Source organism: Electrona antarctica (assembly GCF_951216825.1).
Source record: "Electrona antarctica genome assembly, contig: scaffold_164, whole genome shotgun sequence".
Classification (NCBI taxonomy): domain Eukaryota; kingdom Metazoa; phylum Chordata; class Actinopteri; order Myctophiformes; family Myctophidae; genus Electrona; species Electrona antarctica.
Genome location: NW_027637772.1, coordinates 157,427 through 176,366, shown reverse-complemented (window position 1 = coordinate 176,366; position 18,940 = coordinate 157,427). Strand labels below are relative to the sequence as shown.

General features: G+C 43.5%; 1 protein-coding gene and 1 long non-coding RNA gene across 2 annotated transcripts; both read left to right on the top strand.

The window, feature by feature from the left end:
• Window positions 1-639: 639 nt before the first annotated feature.
• Window positions 640-14,528, top strand: LOC306918669 (protein NLRC3-like; the record flags this gene model as incomplete). The annotated part of the gene is made up of 7 exons (XM_079531552.1): window positions 640-907; window positions 1,601-3,473; window positions 6,074-6,242; window positions 7,713-7,789; window positions 9,395-9,523; window positions 10,058-10,119; window positions 12,944-14,528. Coding segments are annotated over 7 exons (3,123 nt in total), but the record flags the coding sequence as incomplete, so codon positions are not given.
• A 3,127-nt stretch (window positions 14,529-17,655) lies between these two features.
• LOC306918667 lies at window positions 17,656-18,224 on the top strand. Its single transcript, XR_013789368.1, has 2 exons — window positions 17,656-17,688; window positions 17,870-18,224. It is a non-coding gene; the product is annotated as an uncharacterized lncRNA (long non-coding RNA).
• Window positions 18,225-18,940: the final 716 nt, after the last annotated feature.

Genomic DNA, 18,940 nt, shown 5'->3' with positions numbered 1-18,940 from the left:
AAACACAATACATAAACAGTTATGGATACATTGTTCTCCAACGTAACTGCCACGCCTTCTCTATGAACTTTCCTAAAAACAAAAACATCCAAAACAAATCTGGCTTCTTATCTTGGATTTTAACATAATGAATCCACAAAGACATCATTAACTATAAAGTAGTTTTACGTTGGTTGTAGAAAATAGAAGACTAAAATAATCTGGTAATTTGATAGATAGACTTTGTGTCAAATAGATGTTTGAAAGATGATCAAGGATCTTATAATAATATCCCTGCTTTTATGTCATCTTGTTGTGGTAACAGTTTATCCTGCCTGTCACAAATCACTCTCATGATCTCCATCTTGTTGACAAAACAGCAGCTAGGATTTGAACTGGTGAAGTCAAGAAGATAATAGAACGCAGCACTGCCAATAGTACAAATGTAGTTGTTTATCAAAGCAAAAACTTTGCACGTGGACGTGTCTTAATCAGTCAAACAAATTGATTAATTTATATCTTAAATAATAATGTTTGATTGAAAGATTCATGAATATACCATATAGTTTCATGACATGGAGATTATTATTGTAACACAATTCAGCGTGGACATATCAATGATGTAATATGTCATACTATATTATTATATGTCCGTATTAAAGACTATTATTAATACATTGTCTTCATCTCCACAGGGAGAGGAAGAGGAGTCGTGTTGTGGCAGAGCAGGCGTCCAGGTGTTCAGTGTGTGAGGAGGTTCTGACAGACCCAGTCTCTATCCGCTGTGGACACTGGTTCTGCAGACAGTGCATCACCTCATACTGGGACCAGTCCGCTCCCACAGGACACCGTGGCTGTCCCCAGTGTGGAAAGACATCCAGAACCACACCTGGACTGAAGACACCCAGTCAAACCACACCTGGACAAAGTGGGTACATGCTTTTGGTTAGACATACCATTGGTCCGATATCTCAAACCCTCACCCTAACCTCCCACGGGGCAGCAGTAAGAATGTGCACTCATTGGAAATTGCAGAAATCATAGTCAGACTAAATGTGTTTTTTTGGTCTGTATCAATTATATCTTAGTGCAAATAATGAAGCTAAACAACTATCACTCAACAACTAGACAAAAACAACTGATCTTGTGTTACTTTTGGCAGTTTTTAGATGTATTTGTATTAAATCTGCGTGCGGGGTGCATTGGACGTGTATACACGTCTGTAGGTCCTTTTTAATGATATAAAACACAAATAACTACATCTATGGCACTCTCCATGGGTTTGATCACAACGGCAATGTTCCGTCATCATTTCTGACTTAACCAATCATCTCGTTTGGAATATAAACGCTTATGGAGAGAGACGCTTCTCTTCCTCGCACTTCTCAGCGCAAGGAAGTAACGGAAGATTATGCCTCCTGGTGTTGGGGGGTAATGGAAGACGTTTCAGAGTAAAATCTGCCCGATCTGCTTGGCACTAAAGCACCATTATTTTTTAAACATTCTGGCGCATTCATGGTGTTGACAAAGTGCATATTTTCTGTAGGGCATTAAATTAGTAATGTGTGCTGTAAACAAATTAACCTGAATATTTTAAACATAAATGTTCTTCTCATTTCAGACGTCAGTCTGCAGGATGATTTGAACGATTATAAGGTCAGTTTGCAGGACAGTCTTGATGAAGTGAAAAACCACATGACGGAAGAGTCTGGAACCTCCCTCACGGAAGAGTCTGGAACCTCCCTCACCAGCACCTACTCAGAGCTCTACATCTCAGCGGGACAGAGTGAAGGGGTTAATAGCCAACATGAGGTGATACAGCTTGAGAGAACTTCCAACATGAAGACCTTCCATGACGAACCAATCAACTGCTGTAAAATCCTTAAGATCCTGTTCCCTGGCAGAACAGTTCTGACCAATGGCATCGCTGGCATCGGAAAAACATTCTCTGCGCGCAAGTTTGCTCTGGACTGGGCAAGAGGTTTGGAGAATCAAGATATAGATCTCCTGGTTCTCTTTTCATTCCGGGAGCTGAACTTGGTCAGAGATGAGCAGTACAGTCTTCTCAACCTGATCCATGAGTTCCACCCAACGTTAAAGAAGGTCACAGCAGAGCAGCTCGCTGCCTGGAAAGTTTGCTTCATCTTCGATGGCCTCGATGAAAGCAGGTCTCCGTTGCACTTCGACAAAAATGAAATCATCTCTGATGTCACAGTGACATCATCGGTGGATGCTCTGTTGACAAACCTCATCAAGGGGAATCTGCTCCCCTCGGCCCTCCTCTGGATAACCACCAGACCTGCAGCAGCCAATCGGATCCCTCCTGCATGTGTTGACATGGTGACAGAAGTGCGGGGGTTCACAGACCCCCAGAAGGAGAAGTACTTCAGGAAGAGATTCAGTGAAGAGAAGCTGGCCGACAGAGTCCTCTCACACTTGAAGACATCGAGGAGCCTCCACATCATGTGTTACATCCCACTCTTCTGTTGGATCATTGCTACCGTTCTGCTGGACATGTTGAGGACACTCACCACGATAGGACAGCTGCCCAAGACCCTGACTGAGATGTGCTGCCACTTCCTGTTGGTTCAGACAAACACGAAGAAGCAGAAGTATGATGAGACTCATGAGGGGGAAAAGAGAAAAAAGAAAAGAAACAAAAAAAAGAAAGATAATCGACAGCAGCTCATGAAGTCTGACAGGGATGTTCTTCTGAATCTGGGCAAGCTGGCGTTTAAACACCTGAAGAAAAGTAGCATCATGTTCTACCAAGAAGACCTGGAAGAGTGTGGTCTTGATGTGAAAGACGCCGCGCTGTACTCAGGAGTGTGCACGCAGATCTTCAAAACAGAGAGTGTGCTGTTCCAGAAAACGGTCTACAGCTTTGTTCATCTGAGCATCCAGGAGTTTCTGGCTGCAGTCTACCTGTACCACTGTTTCACACAGAAGAACAAGAAGGTACTGAAGACATTCCTACATGATGATGATGATTATGAGGATGTGGATGAGGATGATGAATACAGTAACAGCTCCCTCTCCGACTTCCTGAAAGCTGCTATGGAAAAATCCCTGGAGAGTAAAAATGGCCACCTGGACCTCTTAGTCCGCTTCCTTCATGGCCTCTCACTGCAGTCCAACCAGAGTCTGTTAGGAGGCCTGCTGGGTCAGACAGAGAACAGTCCAAAGGAGATCCAGAAAGCCATCCAGAACCTGAAGGAGATGTTAACTCGTGGTGATGTCTCTCCTGACAGATGTATCAACATCTTCCACTGTCTGATGGAGATGAACGACCACTCATTACATCAGGAGATCCAACAGTTCCTGAAGTCAGAGAACAGAACAGAGAAACTGTCTGAGACCCAGTGTTCAGCTCTGGCCGTCATGCTGCAGATGTCAGAGGAGGTTCTGGAAGAGTTGGACCTGGACAAATACAACACATCAAAGGAGGGGCGAAGGAGACTGGTCCCAGCTGTGAGGAACTGCAGAAAGGCTCGGTTAGTAGTTAACACATTGACTTGACTGCCAATCACGTCATGTTACGTCGCATCGAATCCATCACTTGACTGCCAAGCACGCAGTATTGTGTCCTATGGTCTTTTCAGTGGATTAGTATAGATGGCGCTCTTCATCAACGTACTGTATGAATGATGCTAGGTTGCTAAGCAACAGATAAAACCAGAAATGAACCAGAAGTGAAAGTCTGCCTCCCGTCCGCCTCAATTTAAACAGAAATGTGCTTTGGATAAAAGTGATACATAAATGCACCATTTACAATGACGCAGCATTTTATACAGCCGGGTCCATGTTTTCCCGATCTCAACCCTGTCTGCATGCACAGGACTGCTTCAATGTCAACCCTGTCTGCATGCACAGGACTGCTTCAATGTCAACCCTGTCTGCATGCACAGGACTGCTTCAATGTCAACCCTGTCTGCATGCACAGGACTGCTTCAATGTCAACCCTGTCTGCATGCACAGGACTGCTTCAATGTCAACCCTGTCTGCATGCACAGTACTGCTTCAATGTCAACCCTGTCTGCATGCACAGGACTGCTTCAATGTCAACCCTGTCTGCATGCACAGGACTGCTTCAATGTCAACCCTGTCTGCATGCACAGGACTGCTTCAATGTCAACCCTGTCTGCATGCGCAGTACTGCTTCAATGTCAACCCTGTCTGCATGCACAGGACTGCTTCAATGTCAACCCTGTCTGCATGCGCAGTCAGTACTGCTTCAATGTCAACCCTGTCTGCATGCACAGGACTGCTTCAATGTCAACCCTGTCTGCTGCACAGTACTGCTTCAATGTCAACCCTGTCTGCATGCGCAGTCAGTACTGCTTCAATGTCAACCCTGTCTGCATGCACAGGACTGCTTCAATGTCAACCCTGTCTGCTGCACAGTACTGCTTCAATGTCAACCCTGTCTGCATGCGCAGTCAGTACTGCTTCAATGTCAACCCTGTATGCATGCACAGGACTGCTTCAATGTCAACCCTGTCTGCATGCACAGGACTGCTTCAATGTCAACCCTGTCTGCATGCACAGGACTGCTTCAATGTCAACCCTGTCTGCATGCACAGGACTGCTTCCGTAAGATTGCATTGGGAAAACATGCTGACTTCAGTGTTGTCCCTGAACGCGTTCAATGAACGATCGTTCACGAACATGTTCATATTTTGGGTGAACGTGAATGTACTGTATTTCTGTTTGATGAACGTCATTGTGAACGCGTTCATTTCTGCCGTGTGTGAACGTCACTTTCTCACGTTCAACTTCGTTCAAGAGTGAGTGTTTCCATAGAGCCTTCCAGGCGAAATCCCCACTAAGACACACCCTAAACAGGCCTTAATATCTAACAGAAAAACACCAATAAGTCCTTATGCGACACAATTTAACTAATCGTTCTCAACCGTACAATTTCACTGGAGCGCACAGCACGCAATGAAAATGGCTGATCTACAAGCTCACAACGTGTTGCGTCCGCGACGCGTTGTGAGCTTGTAGATCAGCTATTTTCAGCACGCGGAGATATGCAGGCTGTGAGAACTGAACTGAGAGCCTTCACAATAAAAGCATGCAGCTTTCATAAGTTGGCCCATAATTAAGACAAGGAAAAGGATTAAGAATTCTGTGGCACTTTTCCAAAATGTAAAAAAAGAAGGAATTATTTTGGGTAATGGAGAAATTGTAAAAGTTGTAACTTTATTAATCCCAAAGTTATTCCCAATAGGAATAAAGTCTGCGGTTCTATGGCTATGGGCTGCGGCAATAATTTAGAAAAACTAAAAGAAAAGAAAAGAAAAGCGAAAATAACTAAAATAGTTCATTTTGTGGAACCATGAACTTTAGTTCAAAATGTTGAATGATGAACTATGAACTGAACTAGTTCATTTTTAAATGTTTGAACTGTGAACTGAACTAGTTCATAAAAAAGATGAACTTTCCCAACACATGGCTGACTTCATAAGCAATTTAAACGCTCGTTTCAACTCGTCACTTAGATGTTCTTGGCCGCTAAGAAATAAAACATCTGAGAGCATACTGTAGGTTATGACATTTCTTTTATAATATTGGGGAAAATCAAACTAGTCTTCATTTCACACCTTCTACTGCTGGTTGAAATCTATGATATCTAAATGTCGATCTTCCTGTTATTCTAGTGGTGTTGACCCGAGGGTCACGACCCCTCGGGGGGTCGCCAAATTATTTTGGGGGGTCCCCAAATTATTGATTACAACTGAATGGCTGGGAAATGGAAATGAAGTGTTTACATAGTACACATAGTACATGCATAAACTTTCCTTAATGATTATATCTGGTTTCAGTATTCATTTATGATATATTTTCTCTATTATTAAGGTTATTTTTGCAGTCAGTTTGTATTGGGGGTGGGGAAGCGGGGCGGGGGTCGCGAGACATGGCCAAAGCATCCCTGGGGGTCCCCAGCCAAAAAGGTTGAGAACCCCTGGTCTATTCCACAATACTGTTTATGTCTGGATAACTATAGATAGGAGATGTTTTAGTTAACTTCCATGACAGTGAACTAGGTATCATTTGTTTTGATCATCTCTTATTTAATCTGCATTTACAGACTTGTTGGCTGTAATCTCAGAGAGACAGACGTTGAAGTTGTGTCTTCAGCTCTCAGCTCTAATCCTTCCCATTTGAGAGAATTGGACCTCAGTGAAAACGACCTGCAGGACTCAGGACTAGTGGAGCTGATCTGTGCTTCACTGAAGAGCCCACACTGTAGACTGGAAGTTCTAAAGTAAGATACATTTACCACATTTATTATGATCACTTCTGTTTTATTATGTACTGTATTATGTGAATATAATATGAATGCTGTGGTGAGAATGTATTAATCCATTCTTGGTGGGAACCCCTTTTGGTGTTTTATACTTTAGCTATTGAAAAATAGCAGATCTACAAGCTCATAGCGCGGCACGGAGTGCCACGCTATGAGCTTGTAGGTCTGCTATTTTTGAAAAATCGTGAACATCTTTGAATATATATTCTCAGGGCGAACATTTTTAACTCAAATCTTTGCTTCTGGGGGGGCATGTTTTCAGATGGGGGTCGGCGGCCTATTACATATAATTTTTTGGGTCCTTGACGTGAAATACTGTTCAGATGTTTTCAGATTTAGAAGACATTTTGTAGAATCGGCCTCAGGGTTAATAAGCTTGATATTGAATAATTAATATCCCTTTAAGGCAAATGTACAGGCTACTTTGACATACATAGTTGCACACCGAAAATAGCTGATCTACAAGCTCACTGTCTCCAAATGTCTTAATGCTCAGGGTGGGATCTATGTTGGTTCTCTGCTCTACATGTAAAGTGTCTTGACACAACTTGTTGTGAGTTGACACTTTAATACAATTTAACTGAATTGAATCACAGAGCGTCGGAGACGCAGCACTTGTGAGCTTGTAGATCGGCTATTTTCGACGTTCAATCCCTTGTAGCTACGCCACAGTTATCGAGCTTTACCGTGCTACCCATGAATACATAATCAATAGTCTGCATCTACCTACTGTACCAATCAATTATCATTCTATTAGTCTAGGTCTGTGGTTCTCAAACTGAGGGTCTGGACCCCCAAGGGGGTCCCCAGAGGATTAGCTTAATGTGCAGCATTGTTTTCTCACTGAACAGTAGACAAACCGTCAGTATAAGTTACAGTATACAGTATACAGTATACAGACTATCTGCACATTTCTAAAGCAACCACACCAAAGGGTTGGGTCGGGACAAAGTGTTTTTTAAGATAAACCACACCAATGCAACTTGGTGTGCAACTCATTGTGGTTGATAAAATAAAAAATAAACAAATAAAACGCTTTGGGTACAATTAAATTACTTTTAAAACATTTTTAAAACCAAATTGTCAAATATTACGGAAGAAAGAGGCAAACATTGTGAAAATAGCAGATCTACAAGCTCACTGCAAGGCTTTGTGAGCTTGTAGTTTGGCTAGTTTCACAAAATGTATCTGTGGAGCCGAGTCAAACTAAATGTAATGCCTACAATTCCAAGTCCTTGTCAGGTAGGTGGTCCTCTGTTCAGATATGATTATTTAGGTATCATTTGTTTTGATCATCTCTTATTTAATCTGCATTTACAGACTTGCTGGCTGTAATCTCAGAGAGACAGACGTTGAAGTTGTGTCTTCAGCTCTCAGCTCTAATCCTTCCCATTTGAGAGAATTGGACCTCAGTGAAAACGACCTGCAGGACTCAGGACTAGTGGAGCTGCTCTGTGCTTCACTGAAGAGCCCACACTGTAGACTGGAAGTTCTAAAGTAAGATACATTTACCACATTTATTATGATCACTTCTGTTTTATTATGTACTGTATTATGTGAATATAATATGAATGCTGTGGTGAGAATGTATTAATCCATTCTTGGTGGGAACCCCTTTTGGTGTTTTATACTTTAGCTATTGAAAAATAGCAGATCTACAAGCTCATAGCGCGGCACGGAGTGCCACGCTATGAGCTTGTAGGTCTGCTATTTTTGAAAAATCGTGAACATGTGGCACAAATCTTTGAATATATATATTCTCAGGGCGAACATTTTTAACTCAAATCTTTGCTTCTGGGGGGGCATGTTTTCAGATGGGGGTCGGCGGCCTATTACATATCATTTTTTGGGTCCTTGACGTGAAATACTGTAGTTTGAGAACCACTGACATAGAAATATAGGTTTTTCAGATGTTTTCAGATTTAGAAGACATTTTGTAGAATCGGCCTCAGGGTTAATAAGCTTGATATTGAATAATTAATATCCCTTTAAGGCAAATGTACAGGCTACTTTGACATACATAGTTGCACACCGAAAATAGCTGATCTACAAGCTCACTGTCTCCAAATGTCTTAATGCTCAGGGTGGGATCTATGTTGGTTCTCTGCTCTACATGTAAAGTGTCTTGACACAACTTGTTGTGAGTTGACACTTTAATACAATTTAACTGAATTGAATCACAGAGCGTCGGAGACGCAGCACTTGTGAGCTTGTAGATCGGCTATTTTCGACGTTCAATCCCTTGTAGCTACGCCACAGTTATCGAGCTTTACCGTGCTACCCATGAATACATAATCAATAGTCTGCATCAACCTACTGTACCAATCAATTATCATTCTATTAGTCTAGGTCTGTGGTTCTCAAACTGAGGGTCTGGACCCCCAAGGGGGTCCCCAGAGGATTAGCTTAATGTGCAGCATTGTTTTCTCACTGAACAGTAGACAAACCGTCAGTATAAGTTACAGTATACAGTATACAGACTATCTGCACATTTCTAAAGCAACCACACCGAAGGGTTGGGTCGGGACAAAGTGTTTTTAAGATAAACCACACCAATGCAACTTGGTGTGCAACTCATTGTGGTTGATAAAATAAATAAAAAGTAAATAAAACGTTTTGTCCCGACCCTTTGGGCTTTAGGTACAATTAAATTACTTTTAAAACATTTTTAAAACCAAATTGTCAAATATTACGGAAGAAAGAGGCAAACATTGTGACAATAGCCGATCTACAAGCTCACTGCAAGGCTTTGTGAGCTTGTAGTTTGGCTAGTTTCACAAAATGTATCTGTGGAGCCGAGCAGCGTTGTGAGCTTGTAGATTTGTAATATTTTCGCATTCATGTAATGCCTACAATTCCGATTGCTTCTAAGGGGAGGAGGGGGGGGGGGGGGGGTCCCCAGTTCAAATATGATTACGGTATGTTGGGGGCCAGGGTTTGTTTTAATTGAACTAAAGCATCCAGGTGTGAAGGCACCCTAAGTGGGACAAGAGAGTCCTTTAATAGATGCTGGAAGCAGGTTCTAAATCCAGGAATAATGCATATTTAAATGTGTTATTTATTAATTAATTTATTCATGTATGTTTTCATCTGGTGTTTCAGACTGGCTCACTGCGGCCTGTCAGAGAGATGCTGTGACGCTCTGGCCTCAGCTGTAAACTCTAATCCCTCCCTAAGAGAGTTGGACCTGAGCCTCAACGTGGTGAATGATTCAGTCCTGGAGAACTGCAAGTGAGTAGACTTGGGCTGTGTCCATGTTGGACAGTGCAGTGTTTCCCTTAACAGTGTATTCACTCTGACACGACGTCACAAAGCATGCAGAGAGAACAATGCAGTGCCTCAAAGAAACTGGAAATATTAACCTAGCATTTGTACTCAAAACTAAACAACAACAAAAAACTAAATCTAATAACAAGACATATCCAATATGTGATAGTTTCTGACCGAGGCTAAGTCATATGAAAGCAGGGAATCATATCTTCAAATGTATATATTGGTTGTTCAGTTTGAGTTGACCCACCAGTTTTGGAGATATGGCTTATAGAGTAATGTCTTGCAGAAAACGAGTTGAGAAATGTAATGTTAGTCACTTCTGTGGACTAACATTACACCAGTCTGCCTCTTTTAACTCATTTTGGATAAAAAAAAAAGAACATTGATGCATTGTTGTTCTACTTCCTACAGAGTGAAACACTGTAGTGTCAGCTAGTGGAGACGTTGTGTTAGACAGTTAGACATTGATGCATTGTTCTACTTCCCTTACAGAGTGAAACATGGAGGAGAAGATTGGCTCACTAATCCTCAACTGAGTCAACTCATTACAAAACGTGAGTTTTCTGTTTGTGTCAATATCACACATTAACATTTATACACTGTTGTATACTTGGTTGATGTTGTCCTGAAAACTCTTGTGCTCTCTACTCTCTGCTCTTGGCCTGGTCCTTAACACCATCAAGATGAGGTCATGTGGTTTGACAGAAACAATGGGCCTCATTCACTAACCTGGTCGTAAACAATATGTATTTCGTCTATATTGGCATAAGTTCAGTTCTGACGTGCGATGCATGAAAGGTGGTGCAGAGCCGTGATGTGTGCAGATCACAGGTGGATCTCATTTTTGTTTGAAAGTCACAAGTGATCTCCCGTGTCGATCATTGGCATCGTTCCACGCTCCATTTAACAACATACAAGACAACCAGAAATATAAATCACACGTGTGTGAACTGAGCGGTGCAACTATACATGTATTGTTACAGTTACTGTACTGCACTGTGCTCTGTACTGTATTGTAGTGTACTGTGCTCTATGCTGTACTTAGTAAATAGTTACCGTGTGTTACCATGCGGGGGTCCCTGGGAGGTCCCCAGAACAACCAGACCTCCAGGAACGCGCCCAGGGGGCCGGCTCAGTTCTGGCGAGCCTTCCCACGTCTGAAACGGTCGAGAAATGAGAGAGTTACCGTGTTGCAGCTTTCCGTGCTCGGACAGACAGACAGACAGACAGGTACACAGAGAGACAGACAGGTACACAGAGAGACAGACAGGTACACAGAGAGACAGACAGGTATACAGAGAGACAGACAGGTACACAGAGAGACAGACAGGTACACAGAGAGACAGACAGGTACACAGAGAGACAGACAGGTACACAGAGAGACAGACAGGTACACAGAGAGACAGACAGGTACACAGAGAGACAGACATGTACACAGAGAGACAGACAGGTACACAGAGAGACAGACAGGTACACATAGAGACAGAAAGGTACACAGAGAGACAGACAGGTACACAGAGAGACAGACAGGTACACAGAGAGACAGACAGGTACATAGCTGTGTAATGGAGAGGAGGCACCGCTCATAAAACTACAGATCTGAGATTTCAACGCGTGTGTAATAAAGTGGAAAATATTGTGAAAATAGCAGATCTACAAGCTCACAATGCCTCAAACTAAATGTAATGCCTATACAATTCCAAGGGCTTGTCAATGTGGGGGTTCAATTATTATGGGGGTCCACAGTTCAAATTATTATTCTGGGGGGTCCCCAGTTAAATATGATTATTTTGGGGGTCTCCAGTTCAAATATGATTATTGTGGGGGTCCCCAGTTCAAATATGATTATTATCGGGGGTCCCCAGTTCAAATATGATTATTTTGGGGGTCCCCAGTTCAAATATGATTATTTTTGGGGGTCCCCAGTTGAAATATGATTATTTTCGGGGGTCCCCAGTTCAAATATGATTATATTTTGGGGGTCCCCAGTTCAAATATGATTATTTTGGGGGTCCCCAGTTCAAATATGATTATTTTCGGGGTCCCCAGTTGAAATATGATTATTTTCGGGGGTCCCCAGTTGAAATATGATTATTTTCGGGGGTCCCCAGTTGAAATATGATTATTTTCGGGGTCCCCAGTTGAAATATGATTATTTTCGGGGGTCCCCAGTTGAAATATGATTATTTTCGGGGGTCCCCAGTTGAAATATGATTATTTTCGGGGGTCCCCAGTTGAAATATGATTATTTTCGGGGGTCCCCAGTTGAAATATGATTATTTTCGGGGGTCCCCAGTTGAAATATGATTAATTTCGGGGGTCCCCAGTTGAAATATGATTATTTTCGGGGTCCCCAGTTGAAATATGATTATTTTCGGGGGTCCCCAGTTGAAATATGATTATTTTCGGGGGTCCCCAGTTGAAATATGATTATTTTCGGGGGTCCCCAGTTGAAATATGATTATTTTCGGGGGTCCCCAGTTGAAATATGATTATTTTCGGGGGTCCCCAGTTGAAATGTGATTATTTTCGGGGGTCCTCAGTTGAAATATCACTTCACCCGACAGTGATGATCTTCTCTATTACATTTGAAATGTATCGAGACTTAATTTAGTCGACTAAGACTAAATAATGTAGCCTGACACTCAGCCTGAATTTTCATTTCGTTTCACTCCATTATTCAGTCTGAAAGCCCTCCCTACTACAGCCGTTTCTAGGATGGGCGTTGTAAAAGTGGCAGTCTTCGGCGATTGGTTCATACCAACCAATCAGAATAGTAGGAAAGCAGATGACGTTGTTGTCAATCATGTGGCTATGGCTAACCCGGTTGCTAACCAAACAAACACAGCCAACGATCGCTACTAGCATGTAAACAAAAACGGTAAAATATGTCGGATGATGATGTTTATAAAACATATCGTTTCTGTAAAGAAACTATTTATCATAGGTCGATTTAATAGCCAGATTGATACGGTCGCGAGTTACCGCAGTGGGGGCAGCCATGTTTGTTTGTGTCTGGACGGCGCTGTTGTTTTGACGTCATCGAGTTGAAACGACGCTGATTCGTCGTACAGATTTCCAAACGAGTCTCAGACCTCCTTCGAGAGCGTCACCAGACCCTGAATCGCCTGAATATATTTTTTTAATGGGCGTGGCTAGCGATTCAGGGGCTGGAGCCAGGCTATAAATAATGTACAACTGACTAAAATAGGACTGTGTGTGTGTGTGTGTGTGTGTGTGTGTGTGTGTGTGTGTGTGTGTGTGTGTGTGTGTGTGTGTGTGTGTGTGTGTGTGTGTGTGTGTGTGTGTGTGTGTGTGTGTGTGTGTGTGTGTGAGTGAATGATGTATTTAATGTGTACTGTGTTGTTTTCTCATCAGATTTCCAGCGTCTCACACTGGACACAAACACAGCACACTGTGACCTCTCTCTGTCTGAGGACAACAGGAAGGTCACACGGGGGTCACAGAGGTCAGGGGGTCAGCCTCCTCCTGATCATCCAGACAGGTTTGATGTCTGTAGACAGGTTCTGAGTTCACAGAGTGTGACTGGACGCTGTTCCTGGGAGGTAGAGTGCAGTGGATGGGTTGAGATAGCAGTGGCTGACGGAACAAACAGCAGGAAAGGAGGTGGTGACTGTTGGTTTGGAGAGAATGAGAAGTCCTGGAGTCTGATCTGTTATGGTTTCAGGTACTCTGTCAGACACAACGGACAGGAGACTGACCTCCCTGTCTTTGCCTCTAGAGGCTCCAACAGAGTATCAGTGTATGTGGACCGTCCCGCTGGGACTCTGTCCTTCTACACAGTGTGCTCTGACTCACTGAGACACCTGTACACCTTCCAGACCACGCCCACTGGACCTCTCTATGCTGGGTTCAGGTTAGACTCCTCCTCCTCCTCAGTGTGTCTGTGTGAGCAGAGATAGAGTCTCTATGTGAGGGTGACATCATCAGGTCGCCATGGTTACTCAACATGTTTGAGTGAGTGCAGGTTGTCATGGTTACCACCGTCGCCACGGGGTACCGGCCACCGGCCTAGTGTTACATCATGGACTCCATATTTGGGCATGAGTGACTCGCCATGACATCACGGTGACATCATCGTGATGATGTAATAAGCAGCACAGTGACATCATTGTGATGATGTAATAATCAGAGCAGTGACATCACCATTACAGCTCCTGGACGTTGTCATGTCAACACTCCCCAAGCATTTGACCTTTGACCCCGGACCCCCGTTAGATCAGATTTGTGTCGTTAAAAATGTTACAAACTGTACAATAATGCATTGTGAGCTTGTAGATCTGCTATTTTCAAATATCAAAGAAATATATGGTTAATATTTGATCATTTAGCTTCTAGGACCCCCTGGAACCCCCTCAAGGACCCCCGGGGGACCCTGGACCACACTTTGAAGAACCAGTTAGTGTTGATTTAGTCGACTAAAACATTGACGGAAAATGTTTGTGGACTACTTTTTTTCCACTGAGGAAGACTAACATGACTAAAACTAAGACTAATATACTGACAATGTCAACAAATAAAACCTAGACTAAATGTTAGGGTGGAGAAGAGATCCAGTAGAACTAAAAGACAAGTCATTCTATGCTTGGTTGCATGCTGAAAATAGCAGATCTACAAGTGCAGTGTAGATCGGCTACATTCAGCAAATCAACCATTACGACGCCACCAAGGCCCACCGAAATACATTTTAGTCGACTAAAATCATATCATTAGTCGACTTAAACTAGACTAACACTAAAACATTTCAGATGACAACTAAATGAAGCTTCATTCCAAAGACTAAAATGACAAAAATAAAATCAAAATTTGCTGTCAAAATAAAACAAAAGAACCAGTTTAAACACGTTAACCCTTTATATACACACTGGCTATTTGAAAACAGCAGATCTACAAGTTCACAATGCGTCGCCATGCATATATATTTTTTTATATATATTTCAGAAAATGGTAACACAAATCTTGTGTGGGGGTACCTGTGGGGGTCACTGGCACAACTATGTTCAAATGACCTTTGACCTGGTAGACGGGGATATTCTTTGACCTTTGACCTGGTAGACGGGGAGAGTCTTTGACCTTTGACCTGGTAGACGGGGAGAGTCTTTGACCTTTGACCTGGTAGACGGGGAGAGTCTTTGACCTTTGACCTGGTAGACGGGAAGAGTCTTTGACCTTTGACCTGGTAGACGGGGAGAGTCTTTGACCTTTGACCTGGTAGACAGGGAGAGTCTTTGACCTTTGACCTGGTAGACGGGAAGAGTCTTTGACCTTTGACCTGGTAGACGGGGAGAGTCTTTGACCTTTGACCTGGTAGACAGGGAGAGTCTTTGATCTTCTGAAGCATCCTCTGAGTAACTGCTGGGTCTCAGTGTGGAGGCTGCAGCAGAGCTCAGTGTGGAGGCTGCAGCAGAGCTCAGTGTGGAGGCTGCAGCAGAGCTCAGTGTGGAGGCTGCAGCAGAGCTCAGTGTGGAGGCTGCAGCAGAGCTCAGTGTGGAGGCTGCAGCAGAGTTCAGTGTGGAGGCTGCAGCAGAGCTCAGTGTGGAGGCTGCAGCAGAGCTCAGTGTGGAGGCTGCAGCAGAGCTCAGTGTGGAGGCTGCAGCAGAGCTCAGTGTGGAGGCTGCAGCAGAGCTCAGTGTGGAGGCTGCAGCAGAGCTCAGTGTGGAGGCTGCAGCAGAGCAGGTTGTTGACTTCACCTTCGCTGCCGTTCCCTCTTAGGTGTTCCTTGAAGGACAGGGTTCTGTCGAGGGTCACACCGAGGTGGGTTGGATTAGAGGCAGCTTTATCTTGAGTCCACTCAGATGATGTTCAGTTCTCTGACAGCTTTAGCGTTGTGGAGATGGAATACGCTGGAAACTGGTTTTGTTGGGCTTGGTTTTAGGCGCCAGGTTTTGCAGAACTGGTCAAGTCTTGTAAAGGTCTTCCGTGAGCACCTGTTCCGGTGGGTCAAGGTCTGGTGGTTTGGAATGCCAGACAGATGTCGTCTGCATAGAGGAATGTTGCAGGATTTGGTGGATGGTGGGTCGTTTTGTGTAGAGGTTGAACAGGGTTGGAGCTCTAGAACTGAGCCCTGCGGGGCTCCATTTCTCTGTGTTCTCCGTGCGCTCGTGTTCTGTCCGAGGTGAACTCTGAACCTCCGGTTGGTCAGCAGAGCTTGAATTACTGCCGTTGTCCAGCAGGAAGCGTCCTTTGTTTCACTATGAGGTCTTTGTGAGTTTCACTAGGAGGTCTTTGTGAGTTTCACTAGGAGGTCTTTGTGAGTTTCACTAGGAGGTCTTTGTGAGTTTCACTAGGAGGTCTTTGTGAGTTTCACTAGGATGTCTTTGAGAGTTTCACTAGGAGGTCTTTGTGAGTTTCACTAGGAGGTCTTTGAGAGTTTCACTCAGAGGTCTTTGTGAGTTTCACTAGGAGGTCTTTGTGAGTTTCACTAGGAGGTCTTTGTGAGTTTCACTATGAGGTCTTTGTGAGTTTCACTATGAGGTCTTTGTGAGTTTCACTAGGAGGTCTTTGTACCAGACGGTATCATAGACAGATGTGAAGTGGACCATCTACCATGCAGACATCCACACACACACACACACACACACACACACACACACACACACACACACACACACACACACACACACACACACACACACACACACACACACACACACACACACACACACACACACACACACACACACACACACACACACACACACACACACACACACACACACACACACACACACACACACACACACACACACACACACAGCTCCACTGCCATCTAGACCAACTCCCACCAGCTGACTTCACCGTCCAACCAGCCTGGAGAAAGGAATGGGAGTCCAAGGAGGTCCCAAACAAACACCTGGTTTCAGACCCCAACCAACAGGACCCTGGCACCACCCTCAATAGATTCATAGATCCAACCAACAGGACCCTGGCTCCACCCTCAATAGATTCATAGATCCAACCATCAGGACCCTGGCACCACCCTCAATAGATTCATAGATCCAACCAACTGGTCCCTGGCATCACCCCCAATAGATTCATAGATCCATGCAACAGGTCCCTGGCACCACCCTCAATAAATTCATAGATCCTTTACAGGATCTCCTCACTGGTCGACAAAAACACCTTGAAGACCTTAACAGGAGCCCTCGTACAAGGCTTCTTTGACTATGCATGCACCTCCTGGTACCACAGCACCTCAAAGGCCCTTAAAACTAGGCTCCAGACTTCCCAAAACAAACTGGTCAGGCTCCTACTTGGCCTCACCCCCCGAACCCACCTCACCCCTGCCCACTTTGACAGACTGGCATGGCTTAGGGTCAACGACAGAGTACAGCATCTTGCAATGGGCCTGGTCCACAAGATTCGATACTCCACCAAGATACCCATGCACCTGTCTAGATACTTCCTTAATGTTAACGAAGTCCACACCCACAACACCAGAGGGAGTGCAACGAACCATGTACAACCCAGATTCGGCACAAACAAGGGACTAAATTCTTTTCGCTCCTATGCCACCAAAATGTGGAACGCCCTACCAACAGTCATTAAGACATGCGAATCCCTTGACTCCTTCAAAACCGCTCTCAAAGGGCACCTACGGATGGCTGCAATTCGAAACAGGCCCCCGTAAAATCTGAATCCCCCCCCCCCCTTTTCCCCTCACTGTATATGTTTCTTTTCCCTTTTTAACTCCATTATGATGAATTCCTGTTCTGTTCTTTGTCTATATAGAAGTGTCTATTTGTACGTCTCTAAATGTTTTGATGAATTGAACATGGTGGACCCTGTTGTAAACAAGTGTAATGCTTAATTGGGTCGTCCACTCACAGTTAACAGCCTTTGTATTGAGTTTGTGCTTGAAATGTACTGTAATTCTGCAAACTGTTAATACAATTTTCAATCAATCAATCAATCCATGCAACAGGTCCCTGGCACCACCCTCAATAGATTCATAGATCCATGCAACAGGTCCCTGGCACCACCCTCAATAGATTCATAGATCCATGCAACAGGTCCCTGGCACCACCCTCAATAGATTCATAGATCCATGCAACAGGTCCCTGCGGCACCACCCTCAATAGATTCATAGATCCATGCAACAGGTCCCTGTTCACTCTCTCTGCTCTCCTATAGTCAATTTATATAATTTTATCACAACAATGTACAATCTGGAATCCATTCCTTACAATACATTTCACCAATGTGTTTGTAAAGGTGTCTAGTAACAAACAAATGTGTAAAACAAAAGCTTCGTCATTTGGGTTAATATTGACTGTATAAAAGTAATGGTTTTCCTCTAATGACTGTAACTGATTTATGAATGGCAGTAATGCCCGATGTCCTCAGACACTTTCATTAGTGTTCAATCTTTGTATAATATTTGTATATTTGTATATATATTTTTATATATTGGCCAAATGTATTGACATTGTTAATAGATACTGATATATTTTATCTATCCAGTCTGTAATCACACCTTGGGTGTGACTGTGAGGTGATGATTAGTGATGGTGTGCACCTGCACAACGTCACCACTCCTTCAAAAGAGACTTGACTCCCACAACTCCTCACACTGAAGAAGGCTGTTCGCCCAAACGTTTGTCCCCATGAAATAGAGAAATAAACCTGCTTGAATGTGTTTCTTGGTGTGTGAGACCTCTCTACTTTTTATGATGTTGATTTAAACTGGCAACGCACCATAAGTCAGAGCACGGTGATCACAAGAACGTTTTCTAAAACAAATTCTTGCAATGATTTCAATGTGTTTGTAAAGGTGTCTAGTAACAAACTAACGTGTAAAACAAATTATTGCAATGATTTCAGAATCATGAGAAAAGGTTGACTAGACTTCATGTCTGCTCTCCTACTGCTGTGAACATGTTGTTGACTAGACTTCATGTCTGCTCTCCTACTGCTGTGAACATGTTGTTGATTAGACTTCATGTCTGCTCTCCTACTGCTGTGAACATGTTGTTGACTAGACTTCATGTCTGCTCTCCTACTGCTGTGAACATGTTGTTGACTAGACTTCATGTCTGCTCTCCTACTGCTGTGAACATGTTGTTGACTAGACTTCATGTCAATGACTCTGGATTCACACATCTACTAAATGTTTAACTCAAATCTGTGTGTGTGTGTGTGTGTGTGTGTGTGTGTGTGTGTGTGTGTGTGTGTGTGTGTGTGTGTGTGTGTGTGTGTGTGTGAATGAATTCCTATAGCTATAGTGCCTGCCAAACAACTTTGCATATAGGCTATTGCCATACACACAATTTGAAGTAAAATATATGTGATTCTGGATTTGAAATATCCGTATATGTTTGAGTTGTACCTTCGTAGTATTACCAGCAGATGGCA